The sequence below is a fragment of the Pavona decussata genome, unplaced genomic scaffold (genome assembly GCF_977016875.1).
Source record: "Pavona decussata unplaced genomic scaffold, jaPavDecu1.1 SCAFFOLD_489, whole genome shotgun sequence".
NCBI classification, from domain to species: domain Eukaryota; kingdom Metazoa; phylum Cnidaria; class Anthozoa; order Scleractinia; family Agariciidae; genus Pavona; species Pavona decussata.
This window is the reverse complement of record NW_028145819.1, coordinates 42283-60290: the sequence shown is the minus strand read 5'-3', so window position 1 is coordinate 60290 and position 18008 is coordinate 42283. Positions and strand designations below refer to the sequence as shown.

At 37.6% G+C, this 18008-nt stretch overlaps 1 protein-coding gene across 7 annotated transcripts; it reads right to left on the bottom strand.

The window, feature by feature from the left end:
• Positions 1–1764: 1764 nt before the first annotated feature.
• Positions 1765–17819, bottom strand: LOC146450145 (ras-like protein 1). Of its 7 annotated transcripts, none has more exons than XM_085100684.1 (5): positions 17681–17814; positions 8093–8320; positions 7007–7102; positions 5784–6011; positions 5493–5647 (listed from the first exon to the last, which is right to left on the bottom strand). In XM_085100684.1, the coding sequence occupies exons 2-5, from the start codon at positions 8114–8116 to the stop codon at positions 5642–5644; spliced, it is 354 nt and encodes a 117-aa protein (XP_084956810.1). In that variant the 5' UTR covers positions 8117–8320; positions 17681–17814; the 3' UTR covers positions 5493–5641. The 7 variants fall into 7 exon arrangements, 6 of the variants coding, with proteins under 6 accessions (XP_084956805.1, XP_084956806.1, XP_084956810.1 ...); XM_085100683.1 differs by lacking the exon at positions 8093–8320 and adding an exon at positions 13982–14209 and having other exon boundaries at positions 5496–5647; positions 17681–17819; XM_085100678.1 differs by lacking the exons at positions 8093–8320; positions 17681–17814 and adding an exon at positions 13982–14985 and having other exon boundaries at positions 5537–5647.
• Positions 17820–18008: the final 189 nt, after the last annotated feature.

The window sequence follows — 18008 nt, the reverse complement described above, 5'->3', positions numbered from 1 at the left end:
GAGCATAACAGTGTCCTTTAGATGGGAGGAAGGAGCAGGTCAAATTCAGTAGAAGGGGTTCGTTCTTTGGATCCACCGTTTGCTATTTTTCTCAATCTATGTTCGTGTTATTTTCAAGGGGCAGGAAGCTTCACAACGCATGTGAACAATTAATTGATGCCTCGCCTTAATTCCAAGCGTAATCGCAATGATTCCTCGTAGATTAAGGATTAATTTTTACTTGTAATTTTAAAGTCTTCGCAAATTGGCCCGGTCTCGCAATTTGGGAAACTTTTAAAATGCGCTTTGAAAATTAATCCATAATTCTACTCGGCCTCGTGGGAATAATACTACATGTTATACAGGAGAGTACGGAAAACCATTTCAGTAGAACTGACATTCTAAGCTACATGATTATGTGAGGGGATGGGTGGGTGGGGGGGGGGGGGTCCAAAAAATATATCAAAATATCATGTATACTGTAGGTAAATATCGGGATGAGCTATTTGTCGAGTTAAGGGCCGTTTCAACATTTGCCCAACCATCGTTCAACAAAAAATGTTGAACGGATGTTGGGTAAATGTTCGATTCTGAAGATTAAATAACTCTTAATTTAACTTTCGTTCAAACAAATGAATAAACTGACTACTCCACGCACCTTGCTGGAAATGGGCATATTCTGCTTCCGATTCCACGATCGCTTCTTTTCTTCGAGAGCTGGTGATTTTGAAAATGGATACGGGGCTTAGGTTGGAGGTCAAATTAACTCTACCCGATGTGGTACAGTCATTTCACGTACAGCACTTACCCCATCCCCACAGCGACATCTCGGCCAGCTCTATTATTATGAGCGACCAATGGGGAGGCGACGCGACGGAATATCAACAGACAGCAAAATTTCAATATTCTGTGGGGTTTTCTCGAGCTATAAAACATGTCATCAAAGGTGAAGGGACCACTCGAAAATGACCGTGATATCTCCTTTTTATGAAGGGAATAACAGTGATTTCAATGAACGCCCGTAACGGTAAAATAGTCCCCAAAGCACAAGAATACAACAGAGGTGAGTCAGTTTTATTCATTTTATTGAATGACAGTCAAATTTAGCGTTATTAAACTTCAGAATCGACAGTATTTCATTTCCCATACAGAATCTCATAACGCGTTTAAATTCTCAAAGGCTGCCTGCAACCCAATACCGCTTGCACCCAAAGGTCATCGTCCCACCAGTAATTAATTATTTCACGCTCTCTAATAATGACGCGAGCTTGGGCCGCCTATGCTGTAACTTACTCGATGGTCGTCTTCCTATCATCACTTCGTCCTAGCCTTCCACGCAGTCGTTTTTAGGGGACTCGAATTACCTCCTCCCCACAAGGAGGTAATACGAATCCCCTAAAACACGACCGCGTGGGAGGCTACAGTTCATCCTTGCGATGAATTCCCTTACAAGAGCATACTTCAATTAAGAGCAGTTTCGTGTCCCAAAAAATATTTTAAAAAGTTAACTCAGTCAATGTTGCTCCTACTGAGATCTAAATAAACGTCAAGAAAAGGAGAACACAGAAATTTCACTCCTTGTACGTTGCTTGGCAGTGATCTTTAAGAGCATGATTAAGCTCCGTGTGTGTTATAACTGCATGGGAGCCGGGCGGTGCGAACGAAACTGCCCCGAAACAGATTGTTCAAAAATTAGTTTATCCACGAATATTTGTCCTATCAAAACGATTGAAATATATTTGTCAAGCTTGAAACATGGAAATGAGACAAGAAAGTCCACAAGGATTCCGATACTTCACTGGTTTATTCGTTTGTCTTGGTTTTAACAACGTTCACTAAATTGGAGCCCTGCGCGGCGAAGGCGCGCGTGCGGAGCGCCATAGCCAAGAGAAATTGGTAAACCCGTCAATGCGATCCGTACGACCGTGCGTCCGTACGCAGCACTACAGAAAAACTCAAGTGTGTGAAGCTGTGTTGTTTTAAGAAAATTTTGCACTCTATAATAAACACGTAATCGCGATGAGTCCTCGTACAATTAAGGATTAATTTGCGAAAACTTTTAAAATACGCGTGAAAATTAATCCTTAATTCTACTCGGCTTCATGGAATGACATATACATATTAGCTTTCTCACACACTGACTTGTCAAAGCTATTTTGATACAAAGCTATATTAACCTCGGTTACTCGTTATTTTTACTGCTAAATAGAGGAGTGGCTATGCAATAAAGAGACCATCTTTTGAGGTTGAGGAAGGGGAGTGCAGGCAGAGGCCACCATCTATTTTGGGGTTTGGTCTTCCCTAATGCTGTTCTAACAAGTTTGCTCGAAGATCCACCTTGTCTGGAGTAGGGGTTATAGAACACACCACCTATTCTGTGAACATTACCAACACAATTTTATTGGCTTTAAAATTTGAGTTGACACAGAAATATTCAGCTAGCAAGAGTCACCATTGCTAGATAAACAAGAAAAGTGGGGTTCTAATCTCATCGTTATTTTTACTGCTAAATAGAGGAGTGGCTATGCAATAAAGAGACCATCTTTTGAGGTTGAGGAAGGGGAGTGCAGGCAGAGGCCACCATCTATTTTGGGGTTTGGTCTTTCCTTATGCTGTTCTTATCTTATCCGCAATTTTAAACGTGAATCATCCAATCTAATCATTTAATTTCAACAATGCAGAGCCTCCAACAACTTAAAATTCAACACCAATTCCGCTAACTCGAACTATTTTTGTTTTCCTTCTGATTTGAAGTCAGCGGGATTCTACTGTGACTCCAAAGCTTGCTATGAGGAATTTTCAGTTATCAAGGTGTATTTAAGCTCAAATTAAACGCCGCCAAAATTGTTGCCTCCAACAAAATCGTTGTTGACTGTGAGTATTTTTTTATTTTTCCCAGGAATGGTTAATTGGAGCGCGCCCAAAAAATTCGTCCCCTCGTGAGAAGCAATCTTCACGCTGGGTCACTTTACTATCCCCAAAGAAAAAGCAAGGATCTACTCGCAAATTAAATCATCGAGCTAAATTGCCTGATCACAGAGCATTCAACCAACATACGTTGGTCCAGCATAATGGGGAGCAGAGTGCTGAACATTCTTACATCGAAAATGCACAGAAATGTTGGAACATTTAGCTGGGGTTTTAAACACACTAACGACAATGCTGTCAGGGAATTATTTATTTATTTCCGCAAGTCTTCTGTCGGTACATGTTATATCGAGGAAAATCGAAAGAATCTACTTTGCAGTACAATGTTGACTCGTAGGTAATTTTGGCCCGTGTTTCTGAGGCGTAAATCAGTCTTCCTCAGAATAAACCCAACCAGCAATACGTCTCCTGCTACTGATTTTCAAGTACCATTTGTTGACCAGGAAAAAAAAAAGAAAAAAAAAAAAAAAAAAAAGAAAAGAAAAGAAAAGTCCGGCTAAAGACGAGACACTATAATTTATAAAACAAAGACTAAATTTGAAGATAGCTACTGCCCATAAAGATCTGTAAGAAAGGCAAGTTTTGATATCATAATGTCAAAACAAGCTGCTTAGAATGTCGGCTACTTAGCCCACATACAAAGTCTCCTTCCCTAAAGTTGCCCGCAGAGATGTTAACTCGCCCAAAATGTCAAAATATGCCCGTATAAAAGAAGTACCTGTCTTTACATAAACAGATGCAATAATGCGACACTCTCAAAAGTAAACAGCGACTTGTATGTAAAATTAGAGCCATGGCATCGGCGACTTAACTCCACTAAGGAAGAATTGCCATGTAGGAGAAGTAACCGGTTACTATGTCTTGTCGGCAATGAAATATGAATAGCCTTTCCTAAATGTAAACTACAAAATGAATCCTATTCAAATGCTAATCCCAGAGTAAAAGACATTTTTCTGGTTTGGCCGGTTTGCTCCCAGGATTTCTGGGTACTGTTCTTTCTAACAACGATGGCTGTATTCGCTGGATCTGTTGCATCATCAGTTGGAATGATTGCTCGACATTCAGGCCAGTCTAAAGAAAACACAAAACAAATGTCAGAGCAGCTGAAGCGCTGAGAATACAGCTACACCAAGGCTGCTTTCAAGTGAATAACAAAGTTAAATCAGGCATGTTTCCAATTGTGAACACCTATATGAATGCTGCTTTTACGCGTGAACACTGCCACACTCGTATAAGGCCTGTTTTTCAACTATAAACCTATATCAAGGCTGCTTTCAAGCGTGACACAGCTACATCTCATTGTTTTCAAGTGAGAACACAACTATAAGAAGGCCTCTTTCAGTTGTGAAGAGAACACAGCTATATCAGTGCTGTTTTCAAGTGTAAACACAAATATAAACTATCAGGGGTACATGTACTTCCAGAGCAGGGTTTATTCTAAAGGATGGCATTGCCGGGCCACCGTAAATAAAAACAAACAGGCACATACAATTTGCAGAAGTGTGTCAAACGTGGCGCTCAAATTTCACCAAAATTTCAACTAAGAGTCTTACAGACTAAATGCATCGTATCTCTGGGAGCAAGGGTAATGTTTTGAAATGGTTTTTTACCACACTTAAAAAACGCCACATTTCAAATTTCATCTGGTATCAAAGCAACCTATAAAAGTGGGGTTGGGTATATTCGTTACAAGTTACACTGTATGTGCTGGCCACTGGGTATATAGATGTTAACGATACTGTTATAAAGTCTGAAAACTTGCATGGATTTAACATAGAAGAGGTCCGTTTCTCATGAGCATTTTTCAGATCGGTTTCTACCAACTAGTGATCGCTACTTGTGTTTACTGTCCTATTGTGATTAGAGTTTCAATGTTTGTTAGATGATAAAAATTGTCGGTAATGGAAAAATATTTACGACGCAATTTTTTTGGGTTAAAACAGTTAAAGGAATTTTATTGGTGTTGATAACACCTTGTTCACCTTCCTTTGATGAGTTTCTACCAGACTTGACCTTTAACCAATCCTTTCCAGGATATAACTATTCCTACTATTTTTAATCAATTTTAGTTTATATTCTTGGGTTCTTTTACCACATTAATGGCAGTTGATGTTACCTTTAAAAATGAAGATATCCGAATAACGATATCTGTACTTTTAAGATGTTTGAAAGTAAATACTACGATTTTACGGTGATTATGAAGGTAAATATCCATTGTGGTAATTCTGCTATCGACCACATACTGAATACGGTGTATATAATTTGAGTGATAAATTGGACACTGTGCACGTTAAAATAATACTTTTACGGAAATAATTATCAGGAAACACACCACAGGTCTCAAAGAGGTTATGTATTAACTTTAGAGACCATGTTTTACCTAACTGGGTACCAGAAAATTACATAATCAGAGGTCTGAAATAGAGTCAGGATTTGGAGAACCAGAGAGTGCAACCTCACAAAAATTCCAACGATTAGCCACACTGATAACAGGCTCATCTTCACAAGGGTTTCTGTTCTGCAGCCAACTAGCAGAAACAAATATAAGATTTTACCAACACAGTTGATATTAGGTACATGTAATTTGGTCACTGTAAAGAGATTTGAGTAACAGTTGACGTTTTGAGCGTAAACCCTTTGTGATTCCCTCTTACATGTACATGTACAAAGGACTTACACTGCAAACATCAGCACTTGAATCTCTTTACATATGTATGGTGTCTGAATTACTTGATTAACTCTGTTGATAAAAATAATAAATAAATAAAAAAAAAAAACATTTGTTTGCAATCCTTACTGTACAGCACCATAGTATCTTAAGAAACTATATGTACACTGTGCATGAAACTCACATATCAATGTATAGAAGAACTTACCAACTTATTTCCAACAATGACCATCGGGATAGCTGAAGTGAGTTGATGATCTTGGATGATCTTGCTTCTGAGATCCTGGAGCTCGTGCCAACTGGACACAGAATTGATGGCAAACAACACTAAGAATGCATCACCTGTCGCTACTGATGAATCACGGAATGAGCTGTATTCTTCCTGCCCTGCTGTATCAACTATCTCCACATCATCTAATTTTCCATTATATTCAATCTGCATTAAAAGATTGTAGAATTAAAATTAACAACTAATTTTACAAAACTGGTGATGTCATCACCTTTCTCCTTTTACAAGAGTAACATCACAGCTGTCATTTATTTTACACATTTTGGGTCAAATTCTGCAAGAGGTGTCTGAAACCTACAATTACATGTACATGTATGGCACTCTCATGTATGAAAGCAATGTAACCCAACATCATTGGAAATTAGAAAAAAATATTCAATTAGTAGTCGATAAGCACATAAACTTTGCTGCAGTGCATGTCTGTGCTAAATCTGTATTGTACAGTATGTATACCTATTATAATTCAGAGATTTGTCGATAATGTTAAATACCCTCTGCAAACATGGTTAACTTTGAAATTTGTTGCATTAACTACACACCTGAAAATGCTACAGTATGCTGGAAATGTAACCTACATGTACAGCTATCAGAGCACTTTTCATGTACAGGTGAACATGACTGTTAATCAAACGGTAAAAAAATATCAAAAATGTAATTATTTAATTTATACATCCAATCTGTGTATGTATGTGGTGTTAAATCAAGTATATTCTGTAGTTCAAGTAGAAATATCCTGGATACCCACAAGGTGCGGTGCAGAGGAGTTTTTGTTCTGCAGCCAGCTCAAAATGTACCAACAGCTAGCCACGTTATCAGCCACTGATCATGATTTTCCGTTCACAGTAACTTTCCCCAAGACCTCTTTGGACTTGGCTCCATCGACCTGATATCACTATTAAAGGGTCTCTGTTGCCCAATGCTACAAGATATTCTGCGACGTCTGATGTGAAGGATGCGTTGGGTGCTGTATATGAAGTTGTTTTTTTGTTTGGGGTCACATGACCAGGATTGAGAATACGTTTTGGGTCATTTTCAGACCACGAGGTTGTTCTGGAGTATTGTATTTTGTTTTAGAAAAGGATTATACAGTTACTTGGAACCAAACTTCGGTAATCATTCCACCTTCTAACAGTGTAACCTACCTCGGCTGATGTCTCAATTAATGGGATGTTCACATCAGATGAATTGCAGTATTCTAACACTTCATCTTTCATAACTTCTCTTTCCTCTTCTAAATCCTAGAATGAGAAATCGGAAGTGTGTATCAGTCATCTTGACCCCTTAATTGGTTAAAGGGAAGCAGGGACCAGGGGAATCAGGACTCATTTGGGTTCCTACATACATGTATGTTGGATCTGTCTTGAGTTCCATGGTGTCATTTCCAGCACGCATGCATGTAGCATGTTAATCAGGTGTACAGCGCTGCACATTTATCATATTATTTATTTGCATCCTATCTGTTTACACTTGGTTATTTATTTATTTATTTATTTTTTCTTGTAATATCAGATAATTTATGGTAGGCCAGCAACTCAGTCATAAAAATATAATAAAATAAATAAATAAATAAATAAATAAATAAATAAATCACTTAATTTAAGTGTCAACGTATTTAGCGCAGAGCACTACATGTAACTGGGGACACTTTCTAGATCAAATTGGAATTTAGAAGTGTTGGCTTTTGAGGAGAAGGGAAAACTGGAGTACCCAGAGGAAAACCTCTCGGAGCAAAGATCACAACTAACAACAAACTGAACCCACATACATTGTATGACACTGAGTCTGGGAATCGAACCCGCGGATTGCTGGGAGGCGAGTGCTCTTAGCACTGCGTCATCCCTGCTCCCCTGAAATTGTACATGTACATGTATAGCTGAAACAAATGTAAGATTTACCAACACACTTGATATTAGGTACATGTAATTTTGCCACAGTGACTGTAAAGAGATTTGAGTACTGACATTTCGAGTGTAAACCCTTTGTGATTCCCTCTTACATGTGCATGTACAAAGAACTAACACTGGAAACATCAGCACTTGAATCTCTTTACATATGAATGGTGTCTGAATCACCTGATTAACTCTGTTGATAAAAAGAAAAAAAAAAAAAAAAAAAAAAAAAAAACATTTGTTTCCAATCCCTACTGTACAGCACTATAATTTCTTAAGAAACTACATGTACACTGTGCATGAAACTCACATATCAAATGAATGTATAGAAGGACTTACCAACTTATTACCAACAATGACCATCGGGATAGCTGAAGTGAGTTGATGATCTTGGATGATCTTGCTTCTGAGATCCTGGAGCTCGTGCCAACTGGATACAGAATTGATGGCAAACAACACTAAGAATGCATCACCTGTCGCTACTGATGAATCACGGAATGAGCTGTATTCTTCCTGCCCTGCTGTATCAACTATCTCCACATCATCTAATTTTCCATTATATTCAATCTGCATTAAAAGATTGTAGAATTAAAATTAACAACTAATTTTACAAAACTGGAGATGTCATCACCTTTCTCCTTTTACAAGTCAGAGTAACATCACAGCTGTCATTTATTTTACCCATTTTGCGTCAAATTCTGCAAGAGGTGTCTGAAACCTACAATTACATGTACATGTATTGCACTCTCATGTATGAAGGCAATGTAACCCAACATCATTGGAAATTAGAAAAAAAAATTCAATTAGTAGTCGATAAGCACATAAACTTTGCTGCAGTGCATGTCTGTGCTAAAGCTGCATTGTACAGTATGTATTCCTATTATAAATCAGAGATTTGAAAATTAAAACTAATGCCCTCTGCAAACATGGTTAATTTTGAAATTTGTTGCACACCACACACCTGAAAATGCTACAGTATGCTAGAAATTTAACCTACATGTACAGCTATCAGAGCAACTTTCATGTACAAGTGTACATGACTTAATCAAACGGTAAAAAAAAAAATTATAAAAAAATGTAATTATTTAATTTACACATCCAATCTGTGCACATATGGTGTTAAATCAAGTATATTCTGCAGTTGAAGCAGAAATAACCTGGGTACCCAAAGGGCGCAGAGAGGTCAAATTTAATGTAAATCGTGGCTAAATTAACTGCGAAATTGCACAGCAAATCAAGTTTGTTGATACAAAAACGTGATCGAACAAAGCATCATGAGATCTTACAATGAGTCTGTTGAAAGATTATCCCCAAGACACAAGGCACATGCATCAATGACTGACATACAATATGTCCAGAAGTGCACGCTAATGAGATTATTCTCGTTTACTTAACTAAGAGAACTGGTCATAACAAGTTTGCTCAAGGATCCACCTTGTCTGGAGTAGGGGCTATAGAACACCATACCTGTTCTGTGAACATAACCAACACAATTTTATTGGCTTTAAGATTTGAGTTGACACAGAAATATTTAGCTAGCAAGAGTCACCATCGCTAGATAAACAAGAAAAGTGGGGTTCTAATCTCATCGTTATTTTTACTGCTAAATAGAGGAGTGGCTATGCAATAAAGAGACCATCTTTTGAGGTTGAGGAAGGGGAGTGCAGGCAGAGGTCACCATCTATTATGGGGTTTGGTCTTTCCTAATGCTGTTCTTATCTTATCCGCAATTTTAAACGTCAGTCATCCAAACTAATCATATAATCTCAACAATGCACAGCCTCCAACAGCTTAAAATTCAACGCCAATTCTGCTAACTCGAATTATTTTTGTTTCCCTCCTGAGTTGAAGTCATCGGGATTCTACTGTGACTCCAAAGCTTGCTATGAGGAATTTTCATTAATCATGGTGTGTTTAAGCTCAATGTGAACGCCGCCAAAATTGTTGTCTCCAACAAAATCGTTGTTGACTGTGAGTATTCTTTTTTTTTTTTTTTCCAGGGATGGTTAAGTGGAGCGCGCGCAAAAAAAAAAAAAAAAAAAAAGCGTTGCCTCGTGGGAAGCAATTTTCACGCTGGCTCGCTTTACTACCCCCAAGAAAAAGCAAGGGTCTACTCGCAAATTAAATCATCGAGCTAAATTGCCTGATCACAGAGCATTCAACCAACATACGCTGGTCCAGCATAATGGAGAGCAGAGTGCCAAACATTCTTACATCGAAAATATACAGTAACGTTGGAACATTTAGCTGGGGCTTCAAACACACTAACGACAATGCTGTCAGGGAATTATTTATTTATTTCCGCAAGTCTTCTGTCGGTACATGTTATATCGAGGAAAATCGAAATAATCTACTTTGCAGTTCAATGTTGACTTGTAGGTAATTTTGGCCCGTGTTTCTGAGTCGGCGTAAATGAGTCTTACTCAGAATAAACCCAACCAGCAATAAGTCTCCTGCTACTGATTTTCAGGTACCATTAATTTTGTTGACCAGGAAAAAAAAAAAAAGAAGAAAAGAAAAGTCCGGCTAAAGACGAGACACTATAATTTATAAAACAAAGACTAAATTTGAAGATAGCTACTGCCCATAAAGATCCGTAAGAAAGGCAAGTTCTGATATCGTAATGTGAAAGCAAGCTGCGTAGAATGTCGGCTACTTAGACCACATACAAACTCTCCTTTCCTAAAGTTGCTCGCAGAGATGTTAACTCGCCCAAAATGTCAAAATATGCCCGTATAAAAGAAGTACCTGTCTTTAAATAAACAGATGCAATAATGCGACACTCTCAAAAGTAAAAAGTGACTTGTATGTAAAATTGGAGCAATGGCATGGGCGACTTAACTCCACTAAGGAAGAATTGCCATGTAGGACAAGTAACCGGTTACTATGTCTTGTCAGCAATGAAATATGAATAGCCTTTCCTAAATGTAAACTACAAAACAAATCCTATTTAAATGCTAATCCTAGAGTAAAAGACATTGTTCTGGTTTGGCCGGTTTGCTCCCAGGATTTCCGGGTACTGTTCTTTCTAACAACGATGGCTGAATTCGCTGGATCTGTTGCATCATGAGTTGGAATGATTGCTCGACATTCAGGCCAATCTAAAGAAAACACAAAACAAATGTTAGAGCAGCGGCAGTGCTGTGAACACAGCAACACCAAGGCTGCTTTCAAGTGAATAACACAGTTAAATCAGGCATGTTTCCAATTGTCAACACCTATATGAATGCTGCTTTTAAGCGTGAACACTGCCATACTCACGATCGTATAAGGCCTGTTTTTCAAGTACAAACCTATATCAAGGCTGCTTTCAAGCGTGTTACAGCTACATCTCATTGTTTTCAAGTGTGAACAGAACTATAAGAACGCTGCTTTCAGTTGTGAAGAGAACACAGCTATATCAGTGCTATTTTCAAGTGTAAACACAAATATAAGGAAACTATCAGGGGTACATGTATTTCCAGAGCAGGGTTTATTCTAAAGGATGGCATTGCAGGGTCACCGTAAATAAAAACAAACAGGCACATACAATTTGCAGAAGTGTGTCAAACGTGGCGCTCAAATTTCACCAAGGCGTGCTATGTTACCGCAAAAAAGAGTCTTACAGACTAAATGCATCATACCTTTGGGAGCAAGGGTAATATTTTGAAATCGTTTTTTCACCACACTTGAAAAACGCCACATTACAAATTTCATCTGGCATCAAAGCAACCTATAAAAGTGGGGTTGGGTATATTCGTTATAAGTTACACTGTATGTGCTGGTCACTGGGTATAGATGTTAACGATACTGTTATAAAGTTAGCCTGCGTAGCAGTCGTTTCCTTTTCCTTTAAGCCAAGCGGGGCAAGCGCGCGAGGGCATTGGGATAAATTGAGGAAAAAAGTAGGAGCGGGGGAGGGGGGAGGGGCAGGGAATGAAAGGAAGCGTTTCCTTTCCTTCCCCCCCCCCCCTGCTCCTACTTTTTTACTCCTTTATGCCCAATGCCCTCGCGCGCTTCCCCCGCTTGGCTTGAAGGAAAAGGAAACGACTGCTACACAGGCTATTATAAAGTCTGAAAACTTGCATGGATTTAACATAGAAGAGGTCCGTTTCTCATAAGCATTTTTCAGATCCGTTTCTACCAACTAGTGATCGCTACTTGTGTTTACTGTCCCATTGTGATTAGAGTTTCAATGTTTGTTAGATGATAAAAATTGTCGGTAATGGAAAAATATTTACGACGCAATTTTTTTGGGTTAAATTAGTTAAAGGAATTTTATTTGGTGTTGATAACACCTTGTTCACCTTCCTTTGATGAGTTTCTACCAGACTTGACCTTTAACCAATCCTTTCCAGGAAATAACTATTGCTACTATTTTTAATCAATTTTAGTTTATATTCTTGGGTTCTTTTACCACATTAATGGCAGTTGATGTTACGTACCTTTAAAAATGAAGATATCCGAATAACGATATCTGTACTTTTAAGATGTTTGAAAGTAAATACTACGATTTTACGGTGATTATGAAGGTAAATATCCATTGTGGTAATTCTGCTACTGGCCACATACTGAATACGGTGTATATAACTTAAGTGATAAATTGGACACTGTGCACGTTAAAATAATACTTTTTCGGAAATAATTATTAGGAAAAACATCACAGGTCTCAAAGAGGTTATGTATTAACTTTAGAGACCATGTTTTACATAACTGGGTACCGGGAAATTACATAATCTGAGGTCTGAAATAGAGTCAGGATTTGAGAACCAGACGGTGCAACCTCACAAAAAAATTCTAACGATCAGCCACACTGACAGCAGGCTCATCTTCACAAGGGTTTCTGTTCTGCAGCCAACTGAAAATGTACCAACAGCTAACCACGTTATCAGCCACAGATCATGATTTTCCGTTTACAGTAACTTTCCCCAAGACCTCTTTGGACTTGGCTCCATCGACCTGATATCACTATTAAAGGGTTTCTGTTGCCTAATGCTACAAGATATTCTGAGACTTCTGATGTGAAGGATGCGTTAGGTGCTGTATATGAAGTTGTTTTTTTTTTGTTTTGGGTCACATGTAGGATTGAGAATACGTTTTGGGTCATTTTTGGACCACGAGGTTGTTCTGGAGTATTGTATTTTGTTTTGGAAAAGGATTATACAGTTACTTGGAACCAACGTCACTTTAGTAATCATTCCACCTTGTAACAGTGTCACCTACCTTGGCTGATGTCTCAATTAATGGGATGTTCACATCAGATAAATTGCAGTATTCTAACAATTCATCTTTCATTACTTCTCTTTCCTCTTCTAAATCCTAGAATGAGAAATCGGAAGTGTGTATCAGTCATCTTGACCCCTTAATTGGTTAAAGGGAAGCAGGGACCAAGGGAATCAGAACTCATTTGGGTTCCTACATACATGTATGTTGGATCTGTCTTGAGTTACATGGTGTCATTTCCAGCACGCATGCATGTAGCATGTTAATCAGGTGTACAGCGCTGCACATTTATCATATTATTTATTTGCATTCTATCTTTTTACACTTGGTTATTGATTTTTTATTTATTTTTTCTTGTAATATCAGATAATTTATGGTAGGCCAGCAACTCAGTCATAAAAATACAATAAAATGAATAAATAAATAAATCACTTCATTTAAGTGTCAATGTATTTAGTGCAGAGCACTAATTGGGGACACTTTCCAGATCAAATTAGAATTTAGAAGCGTTGGTTTTTGAGGAAAAGGGAAAACCAGAGCACCCGGGGAAAAACCTCTTGGAGCAAAGACAAGAACCAACAACAAACTCAACCCACAAATGACGCCGACTCTGGGAATTGAACCCGGGCCACACTGGTGGGAGGCGAGTGCTCTCAGCACTGTGTCATCCCTGCTCTCCAGAAATTGTATATGTACATGTATAGCAAAAACAAATGTAAGATTTTTTCAACACACTTGATATTAGGTACATGCAATTTGGCCACTGTAAAGAGATTCGAGTAACTGATGTTTCAACCGTGAGCCTTTTGTGATTCCCTCTTACATGTGCATGTACAAAGGACTAACACTGGAAACATCAGCACTTGAATCTCTTTACATATGAATGGTGTCTGAATCACCTGATTAACTCTGTTGATAAAAAAAACAAACATTCATTTCCAATCCTTACTGTACAGCACCATTGTTTCTTAAGAAACTAGAGGTAAATCACCCATCAATGTACATGACTTGTATAGAAGAACTTACCAACTTATTTCCAACAATGACCATCGGGATAGCTGAAGTGAGTTGATGATCTTGGATGATCTTGCTTCTGAGATCCTGGAGCTCGTGCCAACTGGATACAGAATTGATGGCAAACAACACTAAGAATGCATCACCTGTCGCTACTGATGAATCAAGGAATGAGCTGTATTCTTCCTGCCCTGCTGCATTAACTATCTCCACATCATATAATTTGCCATTATATTCAATCTGCATCAAAAGATTGTAGAATTAAAATAATTACTAATTTTATAAAACTGGTGATGCCATCACCTTTGTCCATTTACAGGAGTAACATCACTGTCATTTATTTTACAAATTTTGGGTGAAATTCTGCAAGAGGGGTCTGAAACCTACAATTACATGTAAATGTATGGAGGCAATGTAACCCAACACCATTGGAAAAGACAAAATAATCAATTGGTAGTCGATAAGCACATAAACTTTGCTGCATTGCTTGTCTCTGCTAAAGCTGCATTGTACAGTATGTATTCTTATTATAAATAAAATCAGAGGTTTGACAATTAAAACTAATGCCCTCTGCAAACATGGTTAATTTTGAAATTTGTTGCACACCACACACCTGAAAATGCTACAGTATGCTGGAAATTTAACCTACATGTACAGCTATCAGAGCAACTTTCATGTACAGGTGTACATGACTGTTAATCAAACAGTACAAAAAATATAAAAAATGTAATTATTTAATTTACACATCCAATCTGTGTACATGTGGTGTTAAATCAAGTATTTTCTGCAGTTGAAGCAGAAATAATCAAAGGGTGCAGATAAGTCAAATTTGATGTAAATGCCAGCTAAATTCACTGCGAAATTGCACAGCAAATTAAGTTTGATACAAAAACGTGATCGAACAAAGCATCATGAAATCTTACAATGCGTCTGTTGAAAGATTATTGCCAAGACAGAAGGCGCATGCATCAATGACTGAGATATGTCCAGAAGTGCATGCTAATGAGATTCACGAACTGTTTGAACATAAAGTCATATGAAAACGACAAAAAGGCCTGTTTTATGCATGTATGAAGTACCAAATTCAGGGTTGGGTACATTTGGGGTTGCATCATCGCAGCTTACACACAGGCGACCATTGCCGGCTATGTAATCTTTCAACAACGCCCTGTGGGGCACCCAGCCTTAAGGTCTCCAATGGGGCCTAGTGGGTCCACAGAAACCATTTTCTAGAATAAACCTGTTAATTACAGTACACATTAGCAACAGACATGTAAAAGACTTTACAAAACACAAAATTAATAGTTAAATGCTTGTCTCTCACTACAGATCACTCTCCACAACTCAGATGCATACCTCCTTTCTATATCACTGAACATGTGGAAAGAGTAACAAGACATGGTTTAGTTCACAACGTGGTTATACATGCACCACCAGATTATAATAGGATCCCATCAAGAAAAGAAGAAAATAAAAAGGAGAACATACATGTACAAAGTGTTGTTTTTGTGGTTAGGAACCATGTAGATGTACAGCAGAACCTATGGGAGTCCATGGAAAATTTTCCATGGAATTCCATGGAAGTAAAATGGAGTTGCTGCATGGAATTTAATGGAAAATTTTCCATGGAATTCCGTGGGCAAAAGTTCCATGGAACACAACTGCATTCATAATGAATTTCCATGGAATTTGATGGAAAGACAAAATCCATAGAATTCATTGATGAAAACATTTCACTGATCATGCTTTGCCATAAAATGCTATGGAAACAGCTTTAATAATAATTATTATTATAAACCTTAAAATTATACTAATTAGGCTTTAACCACAAGTAGTGACTGAAGGGACACGCTAATTAATTACTTTTCTGAGGTCAGGCTTTACATTCACAGTTTTTTGCTATTACTGAGAATGATATATTTCAGTGAAAATTATTGTAGCTTAATATACTGTATATAATTTTGTAATTGTTATAAACTGAACTACAGTAATTGTTTAATGGAAATTAATATACATAAAAAATTATTGAATATACTACAGGATAAATACTGCATAAAATAAGCTAGTATAAAACGTTTGAAATTGAAAAAAAAAATGAATTGAAATAGTGCATTAAAAGGTTTGAAAAGAGAAAAGTTTTATTTTTTAAGCCCAACAAAATTCATGCCAAACTTTGCTAAAATTACATGTATGGCGAATTTCCTTGAGCGTGGTGTTTAGGCTATTTATAATTTGTGCCTCTGTCCTATCTGGCCATTGTTCTTTAGCTAATCCAGCAAAGAAAAATGATTTACAGTCTTAATTTATTGACACTAATTTATTACGAAAAGGTCAATCATGTTTCAGTGGTTGCCGGATTCATAAGAGGTGTGTGTTGATAAATTCACTTATCATGTCTCTCATGAAATACTTAACAATTTGTATGTTAGTTGTTTCTGTAACTGATGCATGTAGAAAACTAAAATATTTCTTTCACTCTCCAAAAAGTAAGGGGAGTGGCGCTGAAGTCTCCCCAGTCTCACCCCCTCCACAGGCTCTGATCTTGTAAGAGTATTTACTGGAGCCTCCAAATCTCCTTTCCAGGCCCTTATAATATTATTACTGTGGATGTACAGTATTTTAATTGGGTGCTTTTCGAGAGACCAAGTGTGAAAATTTTATCCACTTTACAATAGAATACAAATTTTATTAACAGTCTCCCCAAAGGGGCTTTTCGGCGTTAATCATCTAAAAAATTGTTATAATATGTGAGATTATAAGAGAAATTGCAATAGGATTATGATAATGTAAAATAAGATAAAAATACAATACAATCGCTATAAAAATAATACAATAAAAACTTTAAACATCTTCTGCAGGAGGATGTTTACATTGTTGAAAAGGGAAGTTGAGTTATTTGGTAATTTGTTCCTGAGTACATGTAGTAGTAGCAGAAGTCACGATTCATAACAAAATGAATCAGTTAAAATAGAGTCCAATGGTCATAAGTGACTTAGCTTGTTGAGCAGGATTTGGTGACTTCAGTACAGAGGGTCGTACAGGGGTATTTTCGTGATGCATGATTAGCTGATTTTATTTCCCGTGAAACGTGAATGTAATAAATTATTCTTCGTAATCCGTGACCTGAAGGTTTTGCGTGACCCGTGAAGAGCTTGAAAACGAAATTTTCATTTCTGTGATCCGTGATTTGCTATTTTTTCTGTTCGTGAACCGTGCAAGAGACCCCCCCTGTACGACCCTCAGTACAGTCTTGAGTATCAGCCTTGACAACAATATTGAGTTGAAAAACTGTAGTAAAACAGAAAATTAATGGACTTTAAGTGAGTTCTTCTGAGTGATCACAGTGATCTTGTTAGTTTCTAAGTAAAATGAGGGTATTCAGCCTTTAGCTGACATCTGAGGTGGCAGTTACAAAAATATACACCCAATAGCAAATATATGCATGAAGTTGATAATGATCTCCATGCAACTTCATTCAAATCAAGATCACGTAAGTCTTCAGCTTATACCAAGGCATTATATTAAACCGGCTACAGATAATAATATTTATTACCCCGTTAAACAATTGCAAAGGCTTTATGTTAAAAATAAATAGGGAATGTCCACTTCAAAAATCTCGAATTTGCTCTATAAAATTCAAGAGGGGCAATTGCACTCGCTAAGAAGATCTATAAAATCACACATTTTCACGCAGTCTTTCATCAATCTTACCTCTTTATAAAAGTAGTCATCCACATTTGCTGCTTTAATCCATCATTTTTTAGCTTAACCGAGGTAAACATCCAGAGGAAATATCTCCTGAACGCTCGAATCCCGCTTAAAATCTTGAATGAAATGGTCTTTTCCCGAGCCTGCAGTGCAATATGTGCTGACCAAAATGGCTTTGTTCATGCCCAGTCTTCCCCAATCTCGTACCCAGAGTCTTCAGGCTTTTTGGTCAGCGGGGCAACGCCGGGACATCGAAAAAATTCAATTTTTTTGATTGGCTGTTCCTCAACGGTTTCCATTGTTTTACCGCAGAAATCCTGCGGTGATAAAA

Bases quoted from the DNA above. Each gene is read 5' to 3' on its own strand.
- LOC146450145 (XM_085100678.1), bottom strand. From the start codon at position 14,215: ATGCAGATTGAATATAATGGCAAATTATATGATGTGGAGATAGTTAAT. The intron at 7,103-13,981 runs GTAAGTTCTTCT...TTCTCATTCTAG, and splicing joins TCATTGTTGGAAATAAGTTG to GATTTAGAAGAGGAAAGAGA. The intron at 6,012-7,006 runs GTAGGTTACACT...CTTTTAATGCAG, and splicing joins TAATTGAGACATCAGCCGAG to ATTGAATATAATGGAAAATT.